At 40.8% G+C, this 27,203-nt stretch overlaps 1 protein-coding gene across 2 annotated transcripts in view; it reads left to right on the plus strand.

The window, feature by feature from the left end:
- LOC123993192 (AF4/FMR2 family member 2-like) overlaps positions 1–6,943 on the plus strand; it is a 185,552-nt gene extending 178,609 nt beyond the window's left edge. For both annotated transcript variants that reach the window (XM_046295072.1, XM_046295073.1), the window contains one exon: positions 1,053–6,943. In XM_046295072.1, the coding sequence (XP_046151028.1) occupies positions 1,053–1,174 (122 nt within the window). In that variant the 3' untranslated portion in view covers positions 1,175–6,943. The remainder of the gene's footprint in view (positions 1–1,052) is intronic.
- Positions 6,944–27,203: the final 20,260 nt, after the last annotated feature.

Raw genomic sequence — 27,203 nt, forward strand, 5'->3', positions numbered from 1 at the left:
GAACAGGGTGTTTCGATTGGGGCTGTAGTATTAGCAGCAATAGCAGATTGTGTATAGTAGGTAGCATAAATTGTACTGTTGTAATCGTAGCGGATGTATCCGTAATAGTTTCATACAGCGGTGACCTCACTTTTGATATGCTATCCTACATTTTTCTTAATTACATGCATTTCCATTCATGTTCAACCTTTTTTCATTGTACACAGTCATTAATAAATGACTAATTATTCTTAACTGTTAGAACCCAAGTCCAGTCCGATCCTTTCATCACCCTCCGGATGGTCTCTTCATTTACTAATGTATTCTGCATTATTTTGTGGGGAATAGATGGACCCTTTATATTTACTGTCATCAGTGAGTGAATGTAGAGAGAGAGACCGCCAGAGTTGTTAAGGACCCCCCCCCCCTCTCTGACTGTGTGCATGGAGGGTTTGATGTGTCGTGTCTCTGTCATCTCCCATCCGTTATCTGAGCCTAGCTGATTAAAGGGACATGTTACGTGGTTGTGTGAGGCGAGAGCTCTGTCTCTCTCGCAGCCTCAGAAGTACCCCATTAGAAGTTGATCTGACCCTCTCCTCCTCTCTGTCGACACTCATAACGGGCTCAATTAGAGTCTGTTGGATGGTGTCTTTGGTGGAAATGAGACAGGAATTGGCAGTTATGACACCATAAAACCTAGGTGGGCCTTTCAGCAAAATACTGATCACCAGAGCTGTTACTTTTAGGATTGAGCCATTCCAGGACTCAGTCACTCACTGTTTATTAGGAGGAAAGAGAGGAATGGACAACAGACTGCATAAATGTGAGCCTTCGTTATGCTATTACACTTGTCAGTCTTTGTCTTACACTCACACACACACACACACACACACACACACACACACACACACACACACACACACACACACACACACACACACACACACACACACACACACACACACACACACACACACACACACACACACACACACACACACACACACACACACACACACACACACACACACACACTCTCATTCACCCTGTTTCCCCTTCATTTCCTTCTACAGAGTTCTTTCAGGAGCTGGACTCGACGATGGAACCATTGAGCCAACACAGCAGCATGACAGAACTGGTGCGCTACATACGCCAAGGACTGCACTGGCTACGGATAGAGGCCCACATGTTATAGTGCTGCTGGAACTAGAACTGAACTGTCTGCCACTGTATGTCTGTCTGTCTGTCTCACACATCCATCACTACCTCTACCAGCCAGCAACCCCCAGCAACCCCCAGTCTCCAGCCATCTGACTCCAGCCCCAAGGGCCCCCACCACACTCTGCCAGCCAGAAAGCCCCACTGACTGTCAACTCTTAGTGGTCAGAGGTCATCATGATGAGGTCATCATCAGCTCTACTGCACAGTCTGTCTCTCTGTTCCCTCAATGCAAAGTTGACATTTCTGTTGGCCGTGGAAAGAAAATATTGAAATCTAAACCCCAAAGTGAATGGAAGGACAGTCCCACCTAAGACCTGGGGATTGTCTCCAAAGCATGCCAATAGAAGAGAAGGATCTGTGTGGAGAAGTATGGTGGTTGTTTGGGTTGTTCTCTGCCAGATCGAGCCATGTGATTTCCCTGTAGTTGTTTTGATCACCACTAAAGGTCCTCTCAGAACGCCTGGAGCGTTGTTCACAGTTCACACCTCCATTCCAACAGGCAGATTTCTCATGAAGTTATAAGTGGTATCAACCATTTTTATTGTTTTGTTTTTGTCAATGCCTTGATGAACTGGCCGACAGAAGCCAGTTGGAAAAGTCTCTCTTTACTACTATCTGATAGTGGTGTTTATTTATGATCCATCAAACCTCAGTCTCACGTCAGATAATAAATACAGCAACAGTTTGTCAATGTCTACCCATAAGTCCCAGTGGAACAACAAATAATTTGAAATAATTACATGACTTGTTGCTCATTGGAAATGAACAACAAATAATCAAATTCAATCTGCCACCTCAAGCAATGTCTCTAGATGTGGGGGGATTTGCATAATAATGTAGTCAACTAAAACAGATCTGATAACAACTGATCTGGATCGTGTCTTTTAGCCCTAGAGGTTGGTGGTATCTATGTGTTTTTTTGTTTCGTTGGGTTGATGTCATTTTTGTACCTACAGTAATAAGAGGCCGGATTTATTCCAAAGCAGCACTGATTTTCCATGGGTCTAAGGGAACGGGGAAGACAAAGTGATGCACCACATGAGACTGTGTTTAAATCCATATGAATTGTGTAATCACTGTTACAGCACCACCACAAACAGTGTACGCCACAATGGGTCCAGTACCGCTACAGAGGACCTTTACATTGTCTTTTCGATGTCTACAATAACTGCTGTGTTGTATATCGCAACTCTTTTGGTATTAAATGTTGGTTCAGTTGTGCATGTCCACAGAGAGGTGTAGAGTTTTAAAGCATTATCCATAGTAACACTTCTTACGTGTTATGTGCATAGTTGTACATTTGATCGTCCTAGATTTAAACTTGGCTTGATGGACATACTGTATGCCATCTATATGAGATACAGGCAGTTTTCCTAAGGAGGAAGTTTGATGGTTGGTTTGTTGTTTGTTTTTATTTGGATGTGATGTGAGAGAATGAACTGAAGCAAAGTGTGTGTGTTGCACTGTGCAGAGATGATGTGGGGATGGATTCTCTATTGCTGGGTGTCAATTCCAAATCGTTCTCTCTATAGCACAGTCCATACAGTGTGTTTCAGTAGACCATATCTCCATGGCTATGTGTGAAATATGATTTTCACTATGATAAAACAAAGTGCCTCCGTATCCGGTGAAAATTATTAAGAGTCTATATTGAAGAACAAGAATGAATCTAAATGATTTTTCCATACCATATTGGTATATTAGATTTTTTCATAAAACCACAATTTATTCATGTACTTTTTACTGGCAAGTATGATACCAAGTTTGGCTTTAAAATTGCAAATGTGTGACTTACATGTATCAAATTTTTAACTCAGTTACTGTTTAGAGGATGCTGAACAGGATGTTCAAAACCGCTTAAACATGTAAATGCTTAATGTGACTTACTGTGATCACCTAGAATCAATAGATTAACACTCCAACCCATTTACAGCAATAGCTGGATGATAGTGCTAATTGTGTTTATTATCTTGTTACTTAGAACAAGAGCAGAATCAAGGGACAAATGCACTTAATTCACGTTCAGTGTTTCTGGCATTTAGAATGATGTTTGGAGTTTTTATCACTTGATTTTAGGCCAAATTAAAGTGTTTTGGAATGTCACAAGAAAAGACTGAACAAATTATTGATAAAACAAAAATCACTTGATGTTGATCCATTAACTGTCTTATTTAGATTGAATGTCATTCAGTGTTGTTTTATGGAACAGTGTTGTAGCCTACATGCTATTGTAACCTCACAAACAGTGCTCATTCAATTCCAAATCTATTTTAAAGCTGTAGGATACCACACCATATGGTAATAGCAATATCTACACCAGTCTTAATGTAACTAAATTAATTGAGAAATATGAAAGCGAACCTAACAACTTAAACTTTCTTTGTACTGTATCTGAAGTGCATTTTTTCATTTAGCCTTTTGCAACAACTTGTGATAATAATCTCATAACTATCAGTCAATGTTGAGTTGGGGGAAAATGAAGCATGTGCATAATTTTTTATGCAAATGATCCCATTTTCTCCTCCAGTCCAAATTAGCCAACTGTCTTTGCCCCTATGAGGGAAGCAGTTTGTACACTTCCAGTGGCTTTTCCCAGCTGTTCCTATTCACGCTAGAGACAGGCCATTCTGTCAGGGAAATCTGTGGCCCTTTGGCAGCTAGTCAAAAGCACCAAGCAGCACTGGCTCTCTGTTCTCTCTCTCTTTCTCTCTCTCCATCTCTCCCCTCTCTCTCTCTCTCTCTCTCTCATCCATCATCTGATATAAACAACCAGCTCCATACTCAGCCCCAGTCTGGCAACGAAGAGGAGCAGCTAATGTTTTGCATTCATTCCACAATGAGGAAAGGCTGAATCAAATTGGCTTATGCCTACCAGGGAGAACAGAATCAGTTTTTGTTTTAAATATGCGGTTTTATGTCTAAAACAAGGAAATGATGAAACGTTGAATGAGGTGCCATCTGGACTGGCAGTGTTTACAAGCCAATTTATGGTGTGACCTAGTCTTTTGTTTGGTAAAACCAGGTGATGATGATAACATATCAGGAAGGAATTACTCATTAAATGAGTCCCTAATTGGCTTGTTTTTATATTGCTGCTACTAATGTTGATATTTCCTAGATAGATTTATGAATACAGGGAGTTTCATTTTAAAATGAATACTTCTAGAGAATTTTATTGAAAATAGCATACAAATCTGTGACGCATTGCAGAGTTAACAAAAATATTTCATCTATACTAGCTAGAGTAGGTAAAGTATGAAGTGCAGCTCACCTTCTGCGTCTTCTCAGTTTAAAGCCTGAACAGTATTTATTACAATCAGGCACTACTTAAAAGCAGAATCAATAAGAGTTATGCCCTCATGCAGTGTTAATGAGCATGAGACAAGGAAGGGATGTCAGCACAGTGGGAGTCAAAACCAACCATTTCTGCTATCAAACTCAATGTTATTATTATTATTATTATACCTAGAAGAAATCTGACAGACTATCAACACAATATTATTGTGTTACAAATTGTTGTATATTTATCATGTTCTTCATCATAATTTCTTCTTCTTTTTTTTTAAACCTGCTTTTTTTTTCCTGGAGTAAGTGAGTACAACACTAAGCCTTATAGCTTGGCTGAAGTCTGTCATTTTGGTGTTTTTGTTATCTCTTGTTCAATTGTTCCACTACATTGAAAACAAGTATTGGGAACAATTATCTCCAATTAAAGGAAAATTCCACACAAAAACTATCTTTTGGTATTTGTTTCAATAGTACATTGTTGTTATAGTCCCAAAAGGTTTTGCTTGTCAGCAATCACATTTTTTAAAGATATATAACTTTAGAAATACAGTTTTACAGCCGGCGTAACGCGTTTTGCATCACATAATGCAAAACGCAGCATCATATAATGGAAAAGGTTTATGGGTGGAGTTTTCCTTTAACATTGTCCCAGCTGGAAGCATTCTGATCGCTCTGCAAATGAAGCCCTGTAAATAACACTTAGGGAACACAATGCACCGCACCATGTTAGTCAATTAACGACCGTATGACTCAATGTTGATTCATATTCAGTGAATATTGTGTCATATTTAATATGACTAATACAACTTGGACCGGGTTCTCATAACACATGAACATACCTATTAGCGGAATAATTTAGGGTAATTGGTTTGTAATATAAATGGCTTGTGTCTGTGACAGCAAACCATTGCCAGTCACTTGGTGTCACTAACAATAGTGCATGTTGACCTTCGGTCACCAGAAGTGGTGGTTATGCAAATTGAAGTCAACAGTTGGTATATGTAGCTTCATTCGACTATATGTCAAACCCTTCATTCAGCTTGTTGTTGTCTTAAAGCAGTAGCAGACATGCGTTAGGGAAAATGAAGAACAGTCATCCATAGATCCCTTTGCTGTTTATATCTGTACAGAATGATGAGGTGCTTTATGATTTATGTCCTCCGGTGTAAAGGATTGTACCATATGGAATATATATGACTTATTTTGACTGCCCAAAGCTGACAAAAATGCATTGGAAATCCATTGCCTTGATATGAGTGTATTGCTGACCAGTGACATCTTACCACCCACTAACCTATGATCTTTTGATAGTCTGTCCTGTGTGACCTTGGCATTTCAGTCATTCCAATGTCACCTGGAGTGTCATTTCTCTGTATCCTCCTCCACTTTGTTTTGCAAAGAGAGACAACAAGATTATATAAACTAATGTACAGTTTCAGTCCACAACAGAAAAAAGGCATTTACTTATCATGGCTGTGCTTCCTACTTGCTTAAATATATGAACTACAATTTACAGCCATTTATTAACCAAATGGGATACACATTTGAAGAAAAATCATGTGCTTTTGATACAATTGTATTTCTGAAAGTATTATTGAAATTCTGTAACATTGTGATGTTGCAGATGGACAAATTTATTGTGAAAAGTAGAGCGATTTCCCAAAGATCAGTTCCCTATGTTCAAGCCTTAGAGATAAAACTGCTCAATTACTTTAAACAACATATTTTCAGATATGGAACAATCACTGTCAGTTCTGGAAACATTTCAGTCAGATCCATTTTAACTGTGAAATGCAGCATTGTTACATTAATATAAATCCTTCACAGTGTTCTAAAAGCAATTAATTTATAAAAAAGTTAGCAATGTGGATATCCATAAATTAGCCCAATGACATACTGTTCCTCAAGGCTCAAGCTTTATGTAATACTTAAATGCTACCTATTCCCTAAACGATGTACAATGTTGGTCAGACATCAGGGAAGAACAGGGTTACCATTCCAAGTAAATAGCCTTTTCTCTCACTGACGTTTTGTCGACAGTTTATTAAAGATGGACAATGTTGTATTTTCTCTCACTGACGTTTTGTCAACAGTTTAAAGATGGACAATGTTGTAAACAGAAAATTCAAAGACAGAAGTTGTCTTAGTTCAGGCATGCTGTAGTTTTTAGTTTGTTATTTTTTGTACAGAGCAGGGTAACTGTTATGCTATGGATTTATTAACGTATAGTTGTAAGGATTCATTAAAAATGCGTTATGTATCAAAGAAACTTCCTGCCTGGTTAGCTTTGTATTTCAAATGTGTTGCACAAGTTCTGCCATTTTTTATTATTATTTTGGCCTATTGTATTTTATAATAAAATTGTTTTATGTAATGATCAAACATTTAAATGATAGTTATGTTGTTTTTAAATGTTTAATGTCTGAAAAAAATTGAATAAAAATGGTATGAACCGGTGAAATTGTTCCTCTCCTGTTTCCAATCACTTTTCTGGTAATACCATTATCAAGTATCTGATTAATTTAATTGGGGAATGCACATTACATCAGAGTTGCCCTGAGTAAAATCCTGATTCGTTGGCATCTCGTTCTAATGATTGCATCCCTTCTTTTAACGACTTGTGAGAATGACCATTAGTCTCCTTAGAATTGTAATATTACAATAAAAATGTAATAACCAGCTAGCTATGTATTTAGGATTGACCATTTATTCCCCAAACTAATGTCAGTATAGTAAATTATATATTTTAACAACAAACTTTATATAATCTGATTTAGAATCAAGGCCATCATTTTTGAGGGGAAACACACAGTCATCTGAGATGTGAGATAGTACAGCAACAGTCCTGTCACACCAGTCTACTGACTGCCATCACAACATTAACACAACATTATCTCTTTCTCTCCACAGTCAATGCCATCATCAGATTCCCACAACAGACACAAGGATTAGAGAAATGGGACAGGAATATGATTAGAGGAGAGGTGAACTTAACTCACACATTCACAGGGGGACATGACATTGTATCTGTATCTCCCTGTATGATAAATCCCCTGTAATCAGCAGCATTACACTGGTTCTCATCTGAATTAGCCTGTGGTGGGAGTTACTGGTCCTCTCATTACAGTGCATTCTTTATGGAACTAATGGCTTCGTATTTATTCATTGCAGGAACCATTTGCATGCTCCAGCACACCTTATTCATTTAAGAGGATCCTGATGCATTGGAAGGCAGTGGCTTCTTTAAAGTGTTTAAAAAGGCCAAATGGAAGTATTTTTGTGTGGGGACAGGAATCCCACCTGCTAAATAATTTCCCAAATGAGGAGTCAAAAAGGCTTCCATTTACTGACTCTAAGCATTTAATGTGTCTGTGGCACCGAGCCAGACTGCTGACAAGTAAGATTTATTGATTTAATTGCTTAACGTAACCATGCAATAAAATCATCTCAAAGATACATTTCCATGCATTGCTCACCACAAGGTAATGTTTCAACTGCTACAGCTATATATCTGCAAGTTACCATTGCAAATTCACAAGTCAAAGCATCTCATTAATCTGGTGACTGATTTTTTTTCTCTGTGGGAAATTCAGGAGGAACTGGCTACATGTTAAATGACAGGTTGTATGTCTAAGTAGACTGCTTAATACAAATGCATGCCAAGCCAAATAAATAAGGGTCTGTTTTTCCAAGGAAAATGTATGGGTCATGCTACAGGCCACACATGACACTATAAGCACTGGCATTAATCCAAAGGAACAGTTGTTTTTTTTCTCCCACACATTGAAAAATGTACACTCAAAGTAATAAGAACTGTATATTGCTCTTCCTCTTCAAAATTACCTTTTGGGTAACCCGTTTCCAAACAGAATATATGTTCTAGATACCTCCATGGAATCGTAAACACAGATTGTGTGTTGATTAAAAGCATTTAACAGATAACATTAAGGAAAATCCACTTCCACTCACTGACAATATATTTTCAAAGTGGTCATTTAAAAATATTGCTTTCCTCAATCTCTTAATTTATTAAAATGCAGGGATGTGAGATTTCCTATTCACATTCATTTACAGCACAGCAGTGCTGACTTGAGTATGTTTAGCACTTAATTGAATGATTCTTGATTAAACTCCGTGCCTGGTGAGAACAGCACAGCACATCACATTGCACTGCTCTGTAATTGGCTTGCTTGTTAGATTCCACCTGCTTTAGATGCACAGACGGCTCCAATTCATTTATTACATCTTGGTTTCACATGCAGTTCATAGCCAGGCAATCAGTCTGATTGTTAAGGCATTCTCTATCCACGTGGCTTTGTCTTTGTCTAAAAGAGCTCGTTTGTACAGTATCTCTCCCGAAAGATCAAATTATATCAACAGTAGGCTTGCTTTGCCACTCATGTGGGAAGAGACTATGCCCATGTACGTAAATATGTGTATAAATCTAGGCGGTAAATCTCTCATCCCAACTCCACCATTCACCATAAAGCTCAAACTGTCATTCACCTGCTCAGTCATGTGAAATAAGTCATTAAAACATGATGTAATCTTGATAGATGTGAAAGCATGAATCAGTGAGCATTTATCTGTCAGATTATTCCTCTGCCTTTATGATGATCTCCTGCTGAAAGGTTTTTTGATTAAACATTCACATTCTTTGGTTTTACATGCAGATCAGACGAAATAATCCTATTTTCTTCTTGCTTCTCCGAGACCTGGTAATGACAGTTTACCAAAATTATTCCTCCCCACTAGGCAAAAACTGGTTGAATAATTTCAACAACAAAAATCGATCTGATGACGTTGATGACGTCTGATCAACGTGGAAATCTGATTAGATTGATTCGATTTTTAAAAAAATCATCAACTTAAGGGCATTTGTTGATGATTTCACATTGAGTTCACGTTAGTTGACATCTCAACAAAATATAAATCAAAACTAGATGCTGAACTGACATCTATGCCGAGTGGGTCATTCCTTACTCTGCCTTCATGGGATTACCAGGAGGTTTGGTAACAAAGACCTGTTATTCTGATAGACACAGACTTCATGAGGTTGGCTCCCTCTGACACTCAACACATGTGGCCTCTGGCCCAGCTTTATTTGACAGCCGGTCATGGGCCAGAGAAAATGTAATATTCAGTACTGGTTAGATAGAACGTTTTTGAAATCTCTCTCTCTCTATAGATATATAGTTAATTTTATTGTGCTGATGAAATGCCATTTAAGCAGTTGTGGACAGACTAATTTTAGGTTAAGGATTTCCTTCAGTGTATTGTATATTTAGTAGAGATATTCTCTGACATAAATTTCATAAACTACTACTATCCTCATCATAATGAAAAGCAGCAGCGAGCAATTTACAATTTGGAGAGCCCTGAAATTGGCCCTGTTGTTCACTTCTGGATTCCAATTATTTTCATTAAAAGGCCATTTGAGAAATAATTCCCCAATGATGGCGTTTGCCCAATCGGATTGTGAGTGTTCTCCTGGCTGACGTGTGGAGCAGCCCTGCTGAGGCACAGCTTGTCAGTGCATGTCAGCAGGAAATATTTCCATGTGGGCCAGTGACAGTGTGTCTGTCTGTCAGGAGCAGCCTCAGTCATCATAGATCAATGCACACAGGCAGCCCCACTCTCGGATGTGGCAATAGCCTGGCTTTTATTACGCCTGGTACTTGACAAAGAACAGCTTTCTCCCCCCCCAAGAAATCACAGCCGCCTTATTTGAAAATATCTGTTGGGCTACCCAAGGTTATAATAAGAATGTATTTTCTCTTTCCCCTGGCAGATTGGAGGGAAGCTGATGATGTATGAGCCATCAGCCGTTATTTATTTGCCAAACTGTTCCAGATGTGGAGCCATCATTTATCTGACAAATCAAACCTGCCGCCTGCCCTCTAATGTGACTCTGTGCACCAGCAGACCTCACTGATCCAGTCTACACCCCCATGCAGTAGACAGACTCCTTGATCCACTCTAGTCTACACCCCCACCCGACTACAGATCTGAAGTCTTTAGGCAGGTTGAAACATTATGTTTCACTATCTTAATTTCAATATGTTTTTTTTTCTTGTCGTGGTTGTATATATTTACATTTACATTACATTTAAGTCATTTAGCAGACGCTCTTATCCAGAGCGACTTACAAATTGGTGCATTCACCTTATGACATCCAGTGGAACAACCACTTTACAATAGTGCATCTAAATATTTTAAGGGGGGGGTGAGAAGGATTACTTTATCCTATCCTAGGTATTCCTTAAAGAGGTGGGGTTTCAAGTGTCTCCGGAAGGTGGTGATTGACTCCGCTGTCCTGGCGTCGTGAGGGAGTTTGTTCCACCATTGGGGAGCCAGAGCAGCGAACAGTTTTGACTGAGCTGAGCGGGAACTGTACTTCCTCAGTGGTAGGGAGGCGAGCAGGCCAGAGGTGGATGAACGCAGTGCCCTTATTTGGGTGTAGGGCCTGATCAGAGCCTGGAGGTACTGAGGTGCCGTTCCCCTCACAGCTCCGTAGGCAAGCACCATGGTCTTGTAGCGGATGCGAGCTTCAACTGGAAGCCAGTGGAGAGAGCGGAGGAGCGGGGTGACGTGAGAGAACTTGGGAAGGTTGAACACTAGACGGGCTGCGGCGTTCTGGATGAGTTGTAGGGGTTTAATGGCACAGGCAGGGAGCCCAGCCAACAGCGAGTTGCAGTAATCCAGACGGGAGATGACAAGTGCCTGGATTAGGACCTGCGCCGCTTCCTGTGTGAGGCAGGGTCGTACTCTGCGGATGTTGTAGAGCATGAACCTACAGGAACGGGCCACCACCTTGATGTTAGTTGAGAACGACAGTTTGTTGTCCAGGATCACGCCAAGGTTCTTAGCACTCTGGGAGGAGGACACAATGGAGTTGTCAACCGTGATGGCGAGATCATGGAACGGGCAGTCCTTCCCCGGGAGGAAGAGCAGCTCCGTCTTGCCGAAGTTCAGCTTGAGGTGGTGATCCGTCATCCACACTGATATGTCTGCCAGACATGCAGAGATGCGATTCGCCACCTGGTCATCAGAAGGGGGAAAGGAGAAGATTAATTGTGTGTCGTCTGCATAGCAATGATAGGAGAGACCATGTGAGGTTATGACAGAGCCAAGTGACTTGGTGTATAGCGAGAATAGGAGAGGGCCTAGAACAGAGCCCTGGGGGACACCAGTGGTGAGAGCGCGTGGTGAGGAGACAGATTCTCGCCACGCCACCTGGTAGGAGCGACCTGTCATATAGAGAGTTGGTGGTTTTGTTTAGTGTTCTACAACATTTTGTACGCATACGCGTACTTCATTTTGGGACTACAGTACTATGCACTTTCATTGATATGATTAAAGGAAGCAGATACTGTTTCTCCCCAGACAGGTGACATCAGGTGATGTTAAAGTGAGATGTCCAGTGTGCTGATCAGTTAATTCATTGATTGATTAATTGACGCTTTTGTTATGAGACACGGGAAGCACAGTGAACCCCATGGACCAGACCCATCATCCGTGCTCTAACCATAGTTTCATGTCCACACCCTGGCTCAACCTTAACTCTAGCCATAACCCTAGTTTCAACTAAGTGGAGCAGCCAAAGGCTCTCTCTCTCTCCCCCTTTCTCTCTCTGGCAGGCTAAAGGACCCTCAGAGCTGATTAGAGGGGCTCTCTTTCAAGACACCTCTCTCTGTCTGTTTCCTGCTCTCGATGGCTGGGAGCCATACAGATTATTTAAAAAATGTAAAACACTTTTCTTTTTAGCATACATTTGAAATATCTAAAATTGGCCAAATAATGTATAACATTTGATTTATTTAACACATTTTCAATACATTCCAATATATATTACGGAATGTATTTAAAATGTATATACAGTATATAAATGTATGTAAAATGTATATTAGAATATATGCAAAATGCATTGTAAAATGTGTTTAATGTATTTCAAAATACATTTAAAAAAGTATTTTAGAATACATTTTCACATGTTTTTAACACTATAATTATATTGAAAATGTTATTGCTAATGTTTTGTCAAATACACTGAGTATACAAAACATTAAGAACACCTTCCCTGGGCATCCAGCAATGGCGAAGCTCTAACAAGAGGCGTCTGCATAGCGTCTTTGAACTTTCAAGCATTTTTACATGGTTTACCTTAATAGTTCAAAGTGATGGAAGTTAAAATATTTTATCGCCAAAACAAAAGATGCCCCCCCCCAGACAGTCCTTCTTTGGCCTCAGCAGATGCTAGCTCGGAAGAAGGACCAGCATGGTTAAAAATGGAGATGGAGAAGGTTATAACAAAAATCTAGGCAACACTTTCTGAACACCTCAGCAAAATTGATTTGCTTTTCAATAAACTCCCCGAACACCAGAAAGTCACAAAGGGACGAGTGACAAAGTTAGAAAAGACCATGCTGACCACCAGGCTGCCATCCTGGATGTTGGCGAGGACATGGAACAAAAATACAAGAAGTTGGAAGACTCCATCTCTAAACTTGAGGAGAAATTTGATTTACACAAAAATTTCCAGAGGCACTCGAATTTGAGACTTCAGGGTTTCGTGGAGGCCGTGGAGGTAAGAGACGTCATCTCCTTTTTACAGGATTGGATTCCCAATATTCTGGATCTACCCACTTCGGCTCACCTACGGAGGCGGCTACCTGGCCAGGTTACACCCAGGGCATTTGTTATAAAATGTATACGATACCAGGACACTGCTCATATCCTCTCTGCAGCCCGAGCAAAGGGAGAGCTCAAGTATGGAGATGCCAGGATCATGATCTTGCAGGTGTTGTGCCGAAAATCTCCCCCCCCCCTTCTAATTTTCTAAATTTTTGTGGCTAGAGTCAAATACTTTCTGTGGCACACATCAGAGTCAAATACAGTCTATAGAACAAACTTCGCTTCAGGATAGGCAACCTAAATGAATAATGAATGTCTGTGTGTTATATTAAACATAGAGGAGGGCGTAAAATGTTGGCAAGCAATAAACATTTCAGAACAAATATGGCTGAATTATTATCCTTACACTTTCAAAAATACTTGTCGAATAAGATATGGGAGAGATTTTGGCAAAGAGATTTATTTATAGACTAATAGAAAATCAGTAGCGGATTTAGGTACGGTCCACATGGGCAGCCGCTCTGGGCGCCATCTTGGGCGCCGGCGCTGAAGGAGGGGGGGGGGGGGGGGTTCGCCCAGGGCGCCATACAAGCTAGAACCACCACATACACTTGAAACAAATAGCTAAACCGAAAACTGCAGACAAAAATAATGACAATGGAGTGAAGAGCAGAAATATCAACCGACAAGCAAGTCGCAGCAATGAAAAACGCGAAGGGGGGGGGGGGGGGGGGGGGGGGATTCTGGCAGGGGGGATATTTTCGGCACAACACCTGAATCATGATCTTTCCGGAACTTTCTCCCCACTGAAGAGGCGTCTACGTCAGGCTGGTTTGGCATACGGCCTGCGCTACTCGGTGACTTTGTGGATCGGAACCTAGCATGGTGAGCGCACATATGACTCTGTGAAGATGGCTGAAACATACATGATGAAATAACTCTCTGACTGGTTCTCGTCTACTACATCATGAGGAATTGTTTTTTGAACTTGGATACAGTGAATAGTGAACTGTTAGAACATGAGTATACAACGAAATTACTCACATGATCGACTGGCTGGCTGTCTAGATGGCTAGCACGGTAATGACTGGTGAGGTAAAGTTGGATCATAGCTAATGTTGGCTGCACTATTTAGTCAGCTAGCAAAGTTTACAAGGGTGTGACTATCTACAACCACACTATGCCAGGTAGTTACATTTTTAGCTGTCCATGTCCAGTCGGGTTTGGATAAATAGTTATGTGACTTTTGACTGGGTTTCAAGCCTAACTATGTTGTGGCCACTGCCTGTTCACCCCGCTTACTTAGGGACCATTACGTTTGCTAGCTTGTTTATTGTTAGAGATGTATACTAGCGTAAGTGATACAGAGGCATTATTATTATTTTTTATATTTTTATAATAGGTCCTTGGTCATATGGCCTACTGGCTTCAAACAAGATTCAGAATGTTCACTCAGTGGGAATACATATTGCACACCCTTTAGTTTGTCCATTTTCATCTCAGACAATTTTACATAAATGTTTTGTTTTTCAAAGTTTCTCATTTCAATAGCTCCTTGGTCATGTGACCTACTGACCTCAAACAAGGTTCAGAATGTCCACTGACTACCCTTCTATATTGCACACACTTTAGTTTGTCCATTTTCATCTCACAAGTTTTTACATTAAATATTTAAACTTTATAATTTCAATAGCTTCTTGGTAATGTGACCTACTGACTTCAAACGAGGTTCATAGTGTACAACCAGTGGACCTGCACATTGCACACCCTTAGTTTGCCCATTTTCATCTCACATGATTTACATTAATTTTTCGAACTTTCAAATTTCAATAGCCCCTTGGCAATGTGACCTATTGACTTCAAATAAGGTTTGAAATGTCCACTGACTACCCTTGCATATTTTCATCCCAAACGATTTTACTCTTCCTCCTCTCACCATTGGAAGTTCGTTGTGCGGCCCATCTCGCGCTCTTTCAAGGGGCTGCGTGCGGGGGTTCGTCGGAGTGGTGTCCGTCGGCGGACCTGTGGGAGTTTGGGTCCGGCTGTTGGTGCCGGCCCCTTCTTGTGGATCTCCCCAGCTATGGAATTCGCCAGCCCCACACATTGTAGGTGGTGAGGTCTCCTCTATACTCACTCGACTTGAGGCGGGGAATAAACCCATTGGCACCACTGTGATAGGGCATTGCATGGATCTGGCTCATGCCCTACGAAGTGGGGAGAAATATCTCCAGCTTGTCTGGGGAGGGAGGCCTACATCTGATGTGGGTAGTACCATCCACGCCCATTGATCTGCTGCGGAACCATAAAATGGACGGAAGAAGCCTAGGTTCCCACTAGGCATGGATCACAGAACGTCAACTTGTTGAAATTCAAAGGAGCATACCCACCTGTCACGGTCTCACTCAAATCACCTGTGGGGTGAATTCAAAGTGAGGAATATCGATGAAGCGCTGGTACAGGTGGTTCCTATGGCTCTGTCCTGAAGGGCTGACTGGGCAAGCAAATTATTGAAAGGAGATGTTTATTTTCTGTTGCTTCTTCAGACACCCGGTCGATGGTGCCGCTAGATACTGCGATGGGTTCTCAAGCCTATGTATTGCGGTGGCACTTGATGTCGATTGGGTGTAAAAACCCAGTTAAAGTCAGCTGAAGGTAAGTAGCGGCAACTGATGTCCAGTTTGTTGGACAGAAAAGCCTCTGATGATACCACTGGGTGTAACTCGAATAAATGTCAATTTGATGATATCTGACCGTAGCATGCTACCCTTCGCGGTCGCAGTCAAACAACTTTTGGGATGGCCGTGACCCCATCATGTCAAAGTGAGGAAATTCGATGAAGTGAGGTAAAAGGCGGGACATAATTAAGAGTCTCTTGAGGTAGCCAAATTCCTCATCTAATTAGTGACATACATGAATGGATGGATGAATGAAATTCCAACTGTCCATACATACTATATAGTGAAACCACAGCCAAGGGAACAGGCTTGACGGAATCAGTTGGGAAAGAAGACCCTGTTGAGCTTGACTATAGACTGGCACTGTGAAGAGACATGAGAGGTGTAGAATAAGTGGGAGGCCTCGGCCACCGGTGAAATACCACTAGTCTTAACGTTTTTTCACTGAGGCGGGGAGGGTGAGCCCCAAGTAATTTTCAGTATGAATACAGACTGTGAAAGCGGGGCCTCACGTTCCTTCTGAATTTTTGGCTTTTAAGCAGGAGGTGTCAGAAGAGTTACCACAGTGATAACTGGTTTGTGGCAGCCAAGCATTCATAGCGATGTCGCTTTTTGATCCTTCGATGTCGGCTCTTCCTAGCATTGTGAAGCTGAATTCACCAAGAATAAATGTTTTGTTTTCGAAATGATAGTTTCCGGATTCGACCATATTAATGACCCTAGGCTCGTATTTCTGTGTGTTATTATGTTATAATTAAGTCTATGATTTGATAGAGCCATCTGACTAGGCACCAGCAGGCTCGTAAGCATTCATTCAAACAGCACTTTCATGCGTTTTGCCAGCAGCTCTTTGCAATGCTTCAAGCATTGCGCTGTTTATGACTTCAAGCCTATCAACTCCCGAGATTAGGCTGGTGTAACCGATGTGAAATGGCTAGCTAGTTAGGGAGGTGCATGCTAATAGTTAGCCAGTCTCCAGACCTGAACCCAATAGAAAATCTTTGGAGGGAGCTGAAAGTCCATATTTCCCAACGACAGCCCCGAAACCTGAAGGATCTGGAGATGGTCTGTATGGAGGAGTGGGCCAAAATCCCTGCTGTAGTGTGTGCAAACCTGGTCAAGAACTACAGGAAATGTATGATCTCTGTAATTGCACACAAAGGTTTCTGTTCCAAATATTAAGTTCTGCTTTTCTGATGTATCAAATACTTATGTCATGCAATAAAATGCAAATTAATTACTTTAAAATGATACAATGTGATATTCTGGAGTTTTGTTTTAGATTCCGTCGCTCACAGTTGAAGTGTACCTTAGATAAAAAATTACAGACCTCTACATGCTTTGTAAGTAGGAAAACCTGCAAAATCGGCAATGTATCAAATACTTGTTCTCCCCACTGTATGTTCTCATGTTCTGAGCAAGGAACTTAAATGCTTTCTTACATGGTACATATTGCACTTTTATTTTCTTCTCCAACACTTTGTTTTTGCATTATTTAAACCAAATTGAACATGTTTCATTATTTATTTGAGACTAAATTGATTTTTATTGATGTATTATATTAAGTTAAAATAAGTGCTCATTCAGTATCGTTGTAATTGTCATTATTACAAATAAATAAATCAAAATCGTCCGATTAATCGGTACAGATTTTTTTTGGTCCTCCAATAATCGGTTTCGGTATCGGCATTGAAAAAGCATAATCAGTCGACCTCTAGTTTAGACTGTCGTGAAACAGGTTACCCTACTGATGATGTGCTGTTGCAATAGTAATCCTGCTCAGTACGAGAGGAACCCTAGGTTCAGACATTTGGTCTATTTGCTTGGCTGAGGAGCCAATGGTGCAATTAATGCAGAAGCGAGGAACAGAGCTGGGGAACAGAGCTGGGGAACTGACAAATATAGGGGAGGTAATAACAGGTGACGAGTGAGTCCAATATCACTGATCCGCGTGACGAGTGAAGGCAGGTATGTGTTATTGATGGCAGGAGTGCGTGACGCAGGGCAGCCTGGCGCCCTCAAGCGCCAGAGGAGGGAAGAGCGGGAGCAGACGTGACAGTACCCCCCCCCCCCTCTAGGGGCACCATCCGGAGTCCCACCTGGGCGAACCGGCCGAGACATGGGCGCTGGGCAAGCCGGTTGGGGCGTGAAACCCCACCGTACCGGCAGGAGCGTGAGAGCCTGGTGAGCCGGCTGAGGCATGGAAGCCCAATGATCCGGCTGAGGCAAGACACCTGGCGATCCCTCCGGTGGAGTATGATGTGGGATGGGAAGCTGCCGAGCCAACCGAGGCAAGGAAACCTCTCGAGCCAGCCAGGGAGTGAAACCCCGACGGGCTGGCTTAGGCACCCCCGGTTCCATCCACCCGACATCACCAAAACAAAAAACAGACAAAAAAACTCCTGGACCGGCTGGCCGGACAAGAACTGACGATCCGGCTGAGGCCCAACGTGGGATGGGCACCTTCCGAGCCAACCGGGGCAAGGAAACCTCTCGAGCCAGCTAGGGTATGGAAGCATGACTAGCTGGCTAGGCACAAGTCTTGTATAAGTCTGAATGGGATTCCCCTGCCACAATGCATGAGTTTTTGAACTCCTGATAATATGAGAAGATTATTCGATATTATGCATTATATAGAGAATGACCAACAACCTGTAGTGGTGGCATCATTAGATGCAGAAAAAGCTTTTGACCACGTAGAATTCCACTGCCTGTTTGAAGTTTTAAAGAGGATGAATATTGGACTTCAGTGTGTAGGTTGATTAGATTAATGTACAAATGTCCGGTAGCTCAGATCCTGACTAATGGAAATGTTTCCTCACAGTTCTCCCTATCATGTGGCACAAGACAGGGTTGTCCCGCTAGTCCTCTCTTTTTATCTTTGGCTATAGATCCACTGGCAGAAGCTTTTAGATCTCATTCATTCATCCATGGTGTTCGTATAGGTGGGCGTGAACATCTGGTCTCGCTATATGCAGATGACGTTTTCCTTTACCTCACTAACCAGAAATTTCACTCTGAACATTAGTTGACACCCTGAAAGAATATGGGACTTTTTCAGGATATAAAATAAACCTATCAAAGAGTATAATTATGCCTTTTAAAAGGGCAGCTATTCAGAACCCAAACTTAGACCAGCCATTGTCTTGGAGACCTCAGAAAATGACATCTTGGATTGCAAATTCCTGAAATTATTAAGACCTATCAACTGAATTATACTCCTTCTCAAAAAGGTTGGGGAAGAACTGTATACATGGCAGGATTTACCAATTTCTCTTATTGGGCGGGTCAAATGTGTAAAGATTAATATTTTACAGAAATGATTGTACCTTTTTCAAGCTTTTCTTTAAAAAACAAGGAAATTTAAAAAAATATATGTCCATTAAAATAACATCAAATTTATCCGAAATACAGCGTAGACATGGTTAATGTTGCTAATGACTTTTGTTGCTGATCCAAGTTTATCATTTTTAAAGGCTACTTGATCATTAGATAACCCTTTTAAAATTATGTTAGCACAGCTGAAAACTGTTGTTTTGATTAAAGAATAAATAAAACTGGTGTTCTTTAGGCTATTTGAGTATCTGGAGCATCAGCATTTGTGAGTTCGATTACAGGCTCAAAATGGCCAGAAACAAAGACCTTTCTTCTGAAACTCATTAGTCTATTCTTGTTCTTAGAAATGAAGGCTATTCCACGCAAGAAATTGCCAAGAAACTGAAGATCTCATACAAAAGACTGTACTACCCTTCACAGAACAGTGCAAACTGGCTCTAACCAGAATAGAAAGAGGAGTGGGAGGCCCCGGTGCACAACTGAGCAAGAGGACAAGTACATTAGAGTGTCTAGTTTGAGAAACAGATGCCTCACAAGTCCTCAACAGGCAGCTTCATTAAATAGTACCTTCAAAACACCAGTCTCAATGTCAACAGTGAAGAGGTGACTCCGGGATGCCTTCTAGGCAGAGTTGCAAAGAAAAAGTCATATCTCAGACTGGCCAAAAAAATCAAATATGGGCAAAATAACACAGACACTGGACAGAGGAAAAGGGAATTATGTGTCATATTTTGCTGATTGTTCAATTGTACAAAATTACAAATATATTGTACAAAAAAAGAGAGAAAAAAGTATCTGGCACCGGTATATGTCAAGAACTCCAACGCTGCTGGGTTTTTCATGCTCAACAGTTTCCCGTGTGTATCAAGAATGGTCCACCACACAAAGGACATGCAGCCAACTTGACACAACAATTGGAAGCATTGGAGTTAACATGGCCCAGCATCCCTGTGAAACGCTTTCGACACCTTGTAGAGTCCATGCCCAGGCAAATTGAAGCTGTTCTGAGGGCAAAAGGAAGAGGTGCAAGGGCAACTCTATATTAGGAAGGTGTTCCTAATGTCTGGTATACTTACTGTATATTCCAACATGCATATATTTGTAAGACAAATATGTGTACATGAAAATGTACGGCAAAAAAAAAAAATCCAAATAATATTGTAACAAGGCAGTAGTAAATCATGGATTGGTGCTGGGACTGGAAACGGGAACCGGGAACTGGGGATGGTACAGGTGTCGGGTTGGGATCTGGGTTTGTAGAGGAGCAAGCAAACACACAAGGAAGCCCAAGAAGCAAGAGTCAGTGATGGCACTCCACTGTGGCCTGCCTGCTCCTGGTAAAGGTCTGATGTTTGGTCCTTCCTCCGAGCCTTGCCTGGTGGTCTAATGCGGTAAACTGGATTGGTGCTGGATTTGCTGAGGGGAGGAAGTAAAACCTGAAGAGTGAGCAGACACACTTGGAAGTCCAGGACCTGTAGGTCGGTGATAGTACTCCACTGTGGCGTAGGTCTAAATCTTACGTCCTTCTTCCATACCTCTTCTGGTATGGTGATGAATAGTTCCAGCTTCTGTGAGAGGGACAGATCTAGCAAGAGGATAGGCTATCATCAAGACTGCAGACAGTGTACACACTCAACATTTAATTAAATAACACAACATAACAAATAAACTGGCGTGACAATCCATCACGGGAGGCCAAAAAGCACTAATCAAAGCCACGCCCAAACAAGCCATGCCTCCAAGTCTTCTAATAGGCTGCTGCAACCACTATATATTTTCTGTCTAAATGCATTTTTATTGTACTTGACACATACTAAAAACCAAAAGCACTAACAGGCATTTCAATTTCTCAGTGTATTAACTCAATATCTGTCATGTGCTTATGACAATTAAACAAACAAACTTGACAAGAGCATTGCAACCAATGTCCAATGGGCATAACTTAACATGTTCTGTGTCAGTCCATGAAATTAGTGCCTTTTGCATCCCTTTGATGTGTCAATATTGAATTTTAAAAGCCTATTATATGAAATGAATTGCCCTTTAATATAGACCACACAGAGAATTCAATAAATGAGATTTTTTTATATGAATAAAGACTAAAGTGCCAAGATTCACCATTTTAACATGTCCCTCCGTGCAACCTTTGTGACTTCTTGGAAGATTTTTAACCCACCAACTACTGAAAAATACTCAGTTTAAAGTTCTCACCATTATTGTAAAGCCCTAGTTATTTTGTTGCTTCAAAGATATTTCTGAAGATTATCATTTTTTTCATGTGATTAGTGATTAATTTACATCTGTCCCTCATTTTAAGGTCAACCCTGTTACGTGAACTGAACTCTTATTTTAATATTGTGAATGCTACAGTTTTCTTCCGGTGAATGAGAGGCGGACCAAAATGCAGAGTAGTTATTTTGATTCATGGTTCTTTAATTAATAAAGAAACTACACATGAACAAACTAACAAAACAAGAACCGTGAAAACCTAAACAGCCTTATCTGGTGCAAACAAACACTGAGACAGGAACAATCACCCACAAAACACTCAAAGAATATGGCTGCCTAAATATGGTTCCCAATCAGAGACCAACGATAAACACCTGCCTCTGATTGAGAACCACTTCAGGCAACCATAGACTTTTCTAGACAACCCCACTATACCACAATCCCTATACCTACAAAACTCCAAGACAAAACACACCACATAATTAACCCATGTCACACCCTGGCCTGACCAGAAAACACAAAATACTAAGACCAGGGCGTTACAGTGAAACTATTCATTGAACATCTAGTCATCAAATTCAACTAAACTAAACATTGAACATCTAATAGCGAAATTATAGTCTAAAACCAATTTTTTCCCCATTTTCTGTTGTTTTGTGGTGAGAGACTGAGCTGGTCGACCATAACACACAACCCTATTTCCTATAGATAGACAGGCTAGAAATGTTTTAACAACTGAAATTGCATTCAATTGCCACTCCCTGTTGCACACAACAAGCTTCCATTTCCCCTGTCACAAAGGAATTCATGGCTGATTTAATGTTTAAAACCATATTCACTGCAATGCCGTCTATTCCCTTCACACTCTGACACTATTACAGTTTATAGATGGCGATGATAAGATAAGGGCCATGACTCTCCCTCTCATCCCGTGCAGATGCTCTGGGGCAGGATTGTGGTCATTTCAGAGAGCCGCTACATCTGTGAACTTTGCTCATAATCCATTTGTGAGACATGACAGGAATGAAGGTGGGTGGAGAAAGGGCTGCTGACTGTCATAGCTTCAGCCGGTTGTAATCCCTGACCAAGGTCACAGGAAGGTAGAGAGGCACAAAGACCTACTCCATTTCCCCACCGGACAGGAGTCGGACACACAAAGACAACCAGACTGACCCTCTGTGGTAACACAAGACTCCTGTAAAAACCCTAACACACTCTAAAGTGCCGTAAAGCAATTGGACAATGAAGTCTGTAGTGAGCTGCACTGTTGTAATCAGGAAATGTTATGGAAGCTCGACAATGAGTTCACACTGACTCGCTGACTTTCCTTTTGCTGGCCATTCAATCTTGTAAAATAGCATCTCTTTTAACCCAAAAGATGTGGAAGGGAAACATGAATGCACTGTAGAATACAAAACATACAAAGCCATGTCTGTGAAATACCTCCCTATGAACAGATGATGAACAAGATGTGTTGTAAGAGCAGCCGAAAGGAATGTCCAGCATAAGCCAAATAACAACAACACCACGTCTTTTTAGATTAGTTTTATACCCTGGAACTATTTGAAATGTATCCAATGAACCCAGTGGCCCTCAAAGACTACAAAAACCAACCTCTAAGAAAAACTCAATAGCATATGAACACACAGTAGCCAGGGCCTGCTGTAGACGTTATTCAGTCCAAACAGTCAGCCAGGCCTCAGAGTTCAATAGCTGTTTAACAGGCTGCCTTTCAAGTTGACATTGGCTGATCTATCATTGCTTTCCAATGGTTTAAAGTACTCAAGTAAAAATACTTTATAGTACTACTTAAGTAGTTTTTTGGGGTATCTGTACTTTACTAATATATTTTCGAACAACTTTTACTTTTACCCTCACTACATTCTTAAAGAAAATAATGTACTTTTTACTCAACACATTTTCCCTGACAACCAAAAGTACTTGTTACATTTTGAATGCTTGAATAAAAAATTTGAGCTGGCGCACACCCAGAAAAATGTGTTTGTGTGGAGGTGCTGACTAATGTCGAATAAACTATCAAAATAAAGAGAGTCGCACACTCCATATATAAACCCCCAGTAATTTATTGGGTATTTATCAACGTATCGGCATCACTGTGTCTTCTTCAGGGTAATGTCATAAATACTTGAACCGGGTTATGTAGACAAACAGTGCAGTTAGTGCAACCAATGATAATACTGAGGGTGTGCCATAATGAGTTCATTAGAATTAGTGAAACAATAGTTTATGGCATATTAAATATATTAGGCTATTGTTATCATATAGAAACAATTGAATATTGTACATAATATTAGCATCAACATACATTATTGTTTCATTCAATTTCACATATTTAATTGTTTTGTATTTAATTTCATATTTATTACATGTAGTCTTTTCGATCAACCTTAATGCATAATAAGCATCATCAACAGGGTGAACATATTAGTTGTACGCTAATAAGCTGTATAAAGAATACATACATTTATAAGACTGCCTGAGATGATACCCCTAACAGGGATTTTTTTTACCTGTATGTGGGTGTCTGAAGAAGGATGTCTTTATCGTGCTATTGCACTGCGCATGAGCCACATTTGTAGTTCCCATTTGGAATGGGTGTCTGAGTAGGCTCAGGGGGGCATGTCAGATCTCCAATATTGCGACCACGCTTATAGACAACCAGTGTGAGTTCCTTGAAGAGGTGTGTGATGTTTTTTGTCTGATTGCAAAATATGCCAGTGGTTTTTCAGGATTGATTTCATTTTCTCCAAACACTTGGTGTACTTAGTGCAAAAGACGGTTGCGTTGTTTTTCTTCTTTGGTTGAGTTTTTAGTAATTCCTCTCTTGGTTTTTGAGATATTTTATCAATGCAGCATCAAGAGTTTGGTCCTTGTAGCCTCTCATTTCGAATGTATCTGTCATTTTCTTAGCATTACTGTCAAAATGTCTGGTGGCCACAGATTCGTTTAACCCAGCATAACTGGCTATATGGCAGACCATTCTTGAGGGGAAGGGGATGAATACTATCCACACATAGCATGGTATTGCTGTCTGTGGGCTTTGTGTATAAGTCTGTGTGCAATGCATCATTCTCTTTGATTATCCATTAGTTCAGGTAGTTTCTCATCAGTCTGCATGGTGAATCTGAGGTATTCAGAGCTCTGTTTAGTAGAGTTTGGAATTCATTTAGTTCCTACCAACTTACTTCCCAGAGCACAAAGACATCATCTATGTATCTCTTCCATAGGAGGATTTTAGAAATTAGGGGGGATGTCTCTGTTTTGAAAAGGAATGCTTCCTCAAATGTTGAATGCTTAGCAGAACAGGAAAAAAACACTTATCAAGAGAACATCCCTGGTCATCTCTACTGCCTCTGATCTGGCGGACTCACTAAACACAAATGCTTAGTTTGTAAATAATGTCTGAGTGTTTGAGTGTGCCCCTGGCTATCAGTAAATACAAATAAAAATGTCTGGTTTGCTTAATTTAAGCAATTTTAAATGATTTATACTTTTACTTTTGATGCTTAATTATATTTTAGCAATTACATTTACCTTTGAAACCTAAGTATATTTGAAACCAAATCGTTTTAGACTTTTACTCAAATAGAATATTACTGGGTGACTCACTTTAACTTGAGTAATTTTATATTAAGGTATCTTTACTTTTCCTCAAGTATGACAATTGGGTACTTTTTCCACCACTGCTGCTTTCACTGGGCTGTCTGGTTTAGTCGTTTTGTGCTGTGCTGAGTGTCAGGGTGCAAGGTTCACCCTCCCAGCCTCCCCACATGCTAAAATACATGTAATGCCTTCAAATGTATTTCAGAGATGTATAGACATAATCCCCCAATGAATGCCTTAACTCTTATGATGATCTGCTAATTAATAACAAAGGAACTATCACACTGATTGAGAATGTCACCTGGCTTTGACACTTTAGCATATTTATACCTGGTGCGTCCTTTTTCCTGATCTTGTCCACTTTTTGATTGTGCTCACATTTTCAAAAATATGTCTACACATGATACTAACCCTTTGATGCGTACCATCAAATATTTGTGATCATTGTTGGAGTGGTCCCTGCAGCGTACCATCGCAAATATGTGATTGGAACAGTAACAACGTATGATGCAACAAATGCACTGTTGTATGAAAATAATCAAAAAAAATATTTTTTACTAATGGGAAATAAAGATCTTCACAACTTTATTCCTCAATATCCCCTTTTATTGTGAAAGATAAATGTGAATTTCGTCATCCAAACATCACATGGAACACAGCCACATCCAAACTCGCTGACAAAAAAAAAAAAAACACAAGTTAGCGACCTAACAGCTAGACTTGTTTTCAATGTACCACGTCTCTGGTGAGCACATATATTGGATCACTCCTTCCATGTCGCAGGATACATTCAGAGTAAGAATTTCAGATTAGTCCTTTGTACCGGGGGAGTGCTGCGGCTGACCCCCTTAAATAGCTGCCAACACTACACCCACCTTGTCCTTTTCTCTGCTCATTCCAGAGAGGATTAGCTTGGTAAGAGCTCTATGTTAGTGTATACGTGCAGAAGTATACCCACAGCGATTCAATAGCTTGGAGCTGCTTGCTACAGTAGCTAGCCTCTCGACCAGGGTGCTCTGCTGTCAACCCACTCGGTTTGGCATGTGCCATCTTGTTTGGATTTCGTCCTTGTTTTTATTACTTGTGACACTGTACCAACCTGGGCGACACTCGGTTTGGTCTACCAATATTGTGGCGCTGAGGATTTGTCTTAGTTGTCTGTGTGAATTGTCTGTCCCTCCTGGTTATAGCGTTCGGGGACCGCCTACAAAATCAGGAGACGGTATGTTTTGCTCTGGCTGGTTTGCAGTTCTCCCCTGAGAGTGAGCTTGGTGTCACAACGTGCAATATATTTAATCTCTCACAGGACACAGCCATCTTGCCTAGACTCGTGTGTTCCACGGTGAACGAGCTATGCAAAGTAGCTAGCTTAACGAGAGGTGACCATTAGTTATAAACACACTTTTACCTTAAGTCCTGCCAACCAGCACCCCCGCGTACACTTCCCTGTCTTAGGTCAGTTAGGATCACCACTTTATTTTAAGAATATGAAATGTCAGATTAATAGTAGAGAGAATGATTTATTTCAGCTTTTATTTCTTTCATCACATTCCCAGTGGGTCAGAAGTTTACATACACTCAATTAGTATTTTGTAGCATTGCCTCTACATGGTTTAACTTTGGTCAAATGTTTCAAGTAGCCTTCCACAAGCTTCCCACAATAAATTGGGTAAATTGTGGCCCATTAATCCTGACAGAGCTGGTGTAGCTGAGTCAGGTTTGTAGGCCTCCTTGCTTGCACACACTTTTTCAGTTCTGCCCATAATTTTTCTATGGCATTGAGATCAGGGCTTTGTGATGGCCACTCCAATACCTTGACTTTGTTCTCCTTAATCCATTTTGCCACAACTTTGGAAGTATGCTTGGTGTTATTGTCCATTTAGAAGACCCATTTGCGACCAAGCTTTAACTTCCTGACTGATGTCTTGAGATGTTGCTTCAATATATCCACGTAATTTTCCTCCCTCATGAAGCCATCTATATTGTGAAGTGCACCAGTTCCTCCTGTAGCAAAGCACCCCCACAACATGATGCTGCCTCCCCCATGCATCACGGATGGGATGGTGTTCTTCAGCCTGCAAGGCTCCCCCTATTCCCTCCAAACATGACAATGGTCATTATGTCCAAACAGTTCTATTTTTGTTTCATCAGACCCTAGGACATTTCTTCCAAAAAATCTTTGTCCCCATGTGCAGTTGCAAACTGTAGTCTGGCTTT

The sequence above is a fragment of the Oncorhynchus gorbuscha genome, linkage group LG13 (assembly GCF_021184085.1).
Source record: "Oncorhynchus gorbuscha isolate QuinsamMale2020 ecotype Even-year linkage group LG13, OgorEven_v1.0, whole genome shotgun sequence".
Classification (NCBI taxonomy): Eukaryota; Metazoa; Chordata; class Actinopteri; order Salmoniformes; family Salmonidae; genus Oncorhynchus; species Oncorhynchus gorbuscha.